General features: G+C 31.4%; 1 protein-coding gene across 1 annotated transcript in view; it reads left to right on the forward strand.

Moving 5' to 3' along the window:
- LOC108684334 overlaps positions 1-2,517 on the forward strand; it is a 7,882-nt gene extending 5,365 nt beyond the window's left edge. The window contains exons 5-7 of the mRNA XM_018188600.1: positions 347-618; positions 1,054-1,658; positions 2,076-2,517. Coding sequence (XP_018044089.1) covers positions 347-618; positions 1,054-1,658; positions 2,076-2,517 — 1,319 coding nt within the window. The remainder of the gene's footprint in view (positions 1-346; positions 619-1,053; positions 1,659-2,075) is intronic.
- Positions 2,518-4,838: the final 2,321 nt, after the last annotated feature.

Here is a 4,838-nt window from a genome sequence, read left to right on the forward strand (position 1 = left end):
ATTTAATAAAATATAATAGCTCTCTTTAAGCTTATCAGACTAGAGACTGGATTGAAATTTAATTAGAAAAAACAAAACCAATACCAAGTTTAGTGAATTTTGCTTTAATTTGTCAAATTTCAATTTAATCTCAATCTAAATCTGTAATCTGATACAGGTCGTGATTAGACTGGAAACTGAGATTAAAATTTAATCAACCAAAGCACAATTCATTGAACTTGAGATTAGTTTTCTTTCTTTCAACTGATTATAAATTTCAATCCAATTTCAATTTCAATCTCTAGTCTGATTACTTTAGGATTATTTTATTGTCGTAATCCCCTTTTCTTTGGAGTACATATTACAGATAAATCGCAACCACAGAAACCTCGAATGCATTTAAAAACTGGCGGAGACTTTTATCAAAACACCGAGAGCACCGAAAATTTCGCTCATCCTTGCGTTAAACAGGCACAAGAAATAGTTGAACGGCTTAAAGACAATAATGAAGAAAACAAATGGATGAGAAGTCAAGAAGAGGAGCGGAGGAAAGATGAGGAGATGAAAATGTTGGTATCGAAATTGGAAGATCTAAATAATCGACCACTCGAAGTTCCCGAATATCGTGATGCATATAAGGTATTTGTTGAAAATTAATTATTAAGCTCTATACATCTTAATATACGTTAAAATAGATATATCTCTATATTTCCGCGGTGATAAAAAAGAACATACAAGATAGCACTTTTGAGATAAAAGAAATTGATTCTAAATATTAATTTTTGTGGAAAAATGACACATTGTTTGTGTGGAAACAAAAAAAGTATCAAAATTTTAAGTGATGAAATTTACATAATCTTTGAAAACTTACATATGAGATGACATAGTTTTAAAGAATATGTTATAACTGAAAGTATAACATGGAAAGAAAGTGAAGTTATGTATGTTCGCTGTTTCAACGTTCCAATTTAGAAAGAATTTTGAAACTACTCTGAAAAGTTCTTAATTTTGCGATATGTTTTCTATTAACAATTATAGAATTATCTAAGATTTCATATAAAATGTAATTGTTAGGATTTTCCACGTGAACGACCGAAGATCGCGAAACCGGATACTGAGATAGGTCGCGCCGATGGCTCAAAGATGACTTCGCCATCGCGCTCTAAATTTTCTATAAAGATCGATCAGGATCCAGAGTATCATTCCAAGTATCTCGATTATCCCCGAGATCGTCCTATCTATCGTAAACCACCGATGATGCTGCGACCAACAGAAGTGTCTTCTTCTGGTCGTAGTAGCACGTGTTACGGCAAACCGATGCCTCATGAAAGCCGTATGTATGAATATGAACCTACTAGCGAAGTGAGATCCCAATATATTCCTTACGGATACATACCGAGAGTCGAGACGCTGAAGATGCCGGCTAATCTGCGGTTGGAGGGTAATCTTGATCTTCAACCGGAATATAGGAATGTTTATTGCGCAAAATACGATCGTCAAAGCTGCGATGATCTTAGAACTACTCGTGGTAGGGGTGATCGTAGTCCAATTACAAAGAAAGAACACTGGTTGAACAGTGGAGACAAAACCGTCGCGCAAGGACAGGATGCTTTTTGTGTGCTAGACACGCGGATCCACGAAGAGAACGTCACTGGGAAACCACCGCCTGCTAGTAGAAGGTACGTTTACATTTGTTGTATTAGAGAAAAAAAATGTTTGTTTGTAAACTACGAGATTAAAGTCAAAAATTTTTTTGGGATGGAAATTTGCACGAATAAAGAAATATTGTATTAACAGTATCGCTGGAAACCAATTGAAAATAATCTTGTTTATTCAGTAAAAATATTAATAAAACAAATACTCTTGTTTTAATGTTATTTAAAATGTTATTTATTTCATTATATAATAATATTGTTTTTGAAAATTACAAGATTATTTTTAATTAGACCATTAGCTAATGTTATATTAACAACATTATATTATATTATATTAATATCCTTTTCCGAGCGGAGACATGCAACAATTTAAGATTTCAAGAAGTAGCGTTAAATTTGAAAACTTTTCACTTCGCTTTGTACAGCACATTCGATTTCTAGAAGCTCCAAGTTGCCTCAAGCCGCAGCAGCACCGAGACCGACGCAATTGGATCTGGATCGTACTATCGTCACGAGGACCCGATCTCCCAGTCCAACGTATCGTTTACACGTTTGTGATGTTGATAACGAGCGACGAGGATTCGGTCGACTTGGACAGTCTTCCGGAAGAATACGCAGCCCTTCGGCTGACCGAGTAATTCGTGACGACGTTGCCAGACCATATTCGCCCAGTTTTGGCAGAAACAGACAAGACCGTCGCGCGAATGATCAACCATTTGTAATCCTAGATAACGCTTCAAAGAACATACCAGATAGAAATAGCGGTCGCAGAAAACGTACTGATAGAAGCCTCGATGTCCCAATACCGGGGGTCTCTCGAGGGAGACCCAAAACACCGTCCAGATGGATGCCACCGTGGTACGACAATACGAATACGATTTAGTCTACATTGTTAAAAGATCAAATTTAAACCAATTCCCTAAGTTAAATAACATTTTATTTTGAATTTCCAAGTGTGTTGAAACTATGTATTATTTTAATACAAAATAATTTTCTAATTAACTCATTTCTGTGATAGTATTGCTTAGTTTTAAAGTAAACAGCGTTTATATTTACATTATTAAAGTACACATTTAGATTGCACTTGGCGAGCACACTATCAATGCTATTATGTCATTTTATCGTTAGATATAAAATAAGAATAGAATGATGATGATGGCGCTGATAACGCATTCCTCATGAATAAAACATTAAATTTGATATATTTCTTGAGTTAAAATGTTGAACTTTATTGTTTTTAGTTAAATTAAATTAGTGATATATTGAATACAAACAGTGACGACCTATAGGAATCATCACAAAAGTAACTCAAATTAAGTAACAGTATATTCTTTAAATTATAAACGAAATTGCCGTCTGAAACTTTTTTGTTAAATAATGGATATTAAACTGACGGCAAATTTAACACTGCCTATAACTTTGCATATAAAATAACTGGAATTAATTAGCCAAATTTATTTTTAAATACATACTATAGAGTTGAAGCGACTGCTAATCTTTGCAGAGACTCTTGAAACGAAAAAAGTTTTGAAAGACATGTGTTTTCCTTTAATAACATTCATTTTGTTTTTACTAAACAATAAGCAATTTTTAACTAGACAAACAAAACTTGGAACTGGTCAGATTTTAAACTAAATATGACGTACGAGCTAAATGTGGAATAAATTTGTAATTCATATTAAATATTAAATATTAATTTGAAACATTGTTAGATTTTCTCTTATCTGGTTTGATATGACGAGCTAATTAATTATTACTATTAATTATTATTATAAACATTATATGATAAGATATCCTTGTATTACTGCCATTTGTTAATCTATAATCAAATATATAAACGATGTCCAGTTTTTGGTGTTATTTCGTTAATGTTAACTCTGCGATGCTTAGTGTGGCTAGTACTCAAGATTTCTTTTGCTTTATTATGCTACAACTTTTTTTATTAATGAAGATATATATATATATATATACTTGCTTGTTATAAATGCTTGTTATAAATATCTGATGTTTTGATTAAAAAAAAAATAAATTCATTTCTATAATATTTTTCACAATATTCAGTGTGGTAGATACATGAATTAAATGCTTTGGCACCACCCCAAAGCATTGAAATCGTTTTATACTTTGCAGTTTTCTAAACATATATATTATAAAAATCATTAAATCATTTACAGATATTAAATGAAAATCGGATGATAGAAAAAGCAATTACCATAAAATATTAAGTCGATAGTCATGCTAATTAAGAAAGTTGCAACTCATTGTAACTTTAATTGGATTAATGCGATTCAGTTATATCGCTAAGAAAATCTTATGCTTGTACATAATTAATCATAAACTGATATCGTGGGCTCTACTTTCACCAACCTTTTAATTTCAAATTCTGTTTATTATTATCCGCCACCAATTTAATTCCTTTAAGTTTCTTATGTAATTATTCAGCTTTGGGGAGGGATTTTACCTTAGTATATCGATTTGATGCTCAATTCAACATCGCGCGAATAAAAATTGATTGGTACAAATCAACCAATTGTGCATAATTGCACGCTCGAATATACTTTTTTTAAAATTGGCCTTTCAATTTGGCGTCTTTCTTTTGGCGCGAAGAAATCGCACGTTTCTTTTCCTTCTCCTCTAATGAATAACTGCAATATTCAAGAAAATAGATGTTTCATAATCCCGACTGAGAATTCTTTTGCTGTGAGCAATTAACTTTGTTGTTTGCTGTGCAACGTAATAACAGCATGAAATCAAACCTTTTTTTTTATCCTTTTATATTTGACAATAACTTAGTTTCTTGACTGCGTAAATTATAAGGCTATGCATATAATAACTTTTGGATTTATTGAATTATATACAATTCAATAAGAAATAACTCCTTTTTAGGTACAAAAAAGTAATCTTTTCCTGTCGTTCTTTTTATGTCTTATTGCATCACGATTCAGAAAAATTTGAAGTTAGTTTCAAAGTAAGTTGATAGTTGTAAACAAAAATTAATGGATCTAAATATTACTTGGTAAAACGGAGGAATTTCATAGAAATCGTGATAAAAAAACATTCTCATAATTTCTTATAATATTTAAAATATTTTCATATTTATAAAGAGTTATATTTATAAAAGAGTTATATTTATAAAAAGTTTAAAAAAATACTCCTTGAGCTTTTTCAGATTTTATAAGCTCTCTTCGGAAATTAAAGAAAGAG

Source organism: Atta colombica, unplaced genomic scaffold (genome assembly GCF_001594045.1).
Source record: "Atta colombica isolate Treedump-2 unplaced genomic scaffold, Acol1.0 scaffold133, whole genome shotgun sequence".
NCBI classification, from domain to species: domain Eukaryota; kingdom Metazoa; phylum Arthropoda; class Insecta; order Hymenoptera; family Formicidae; genus Atta; species Atta colombica.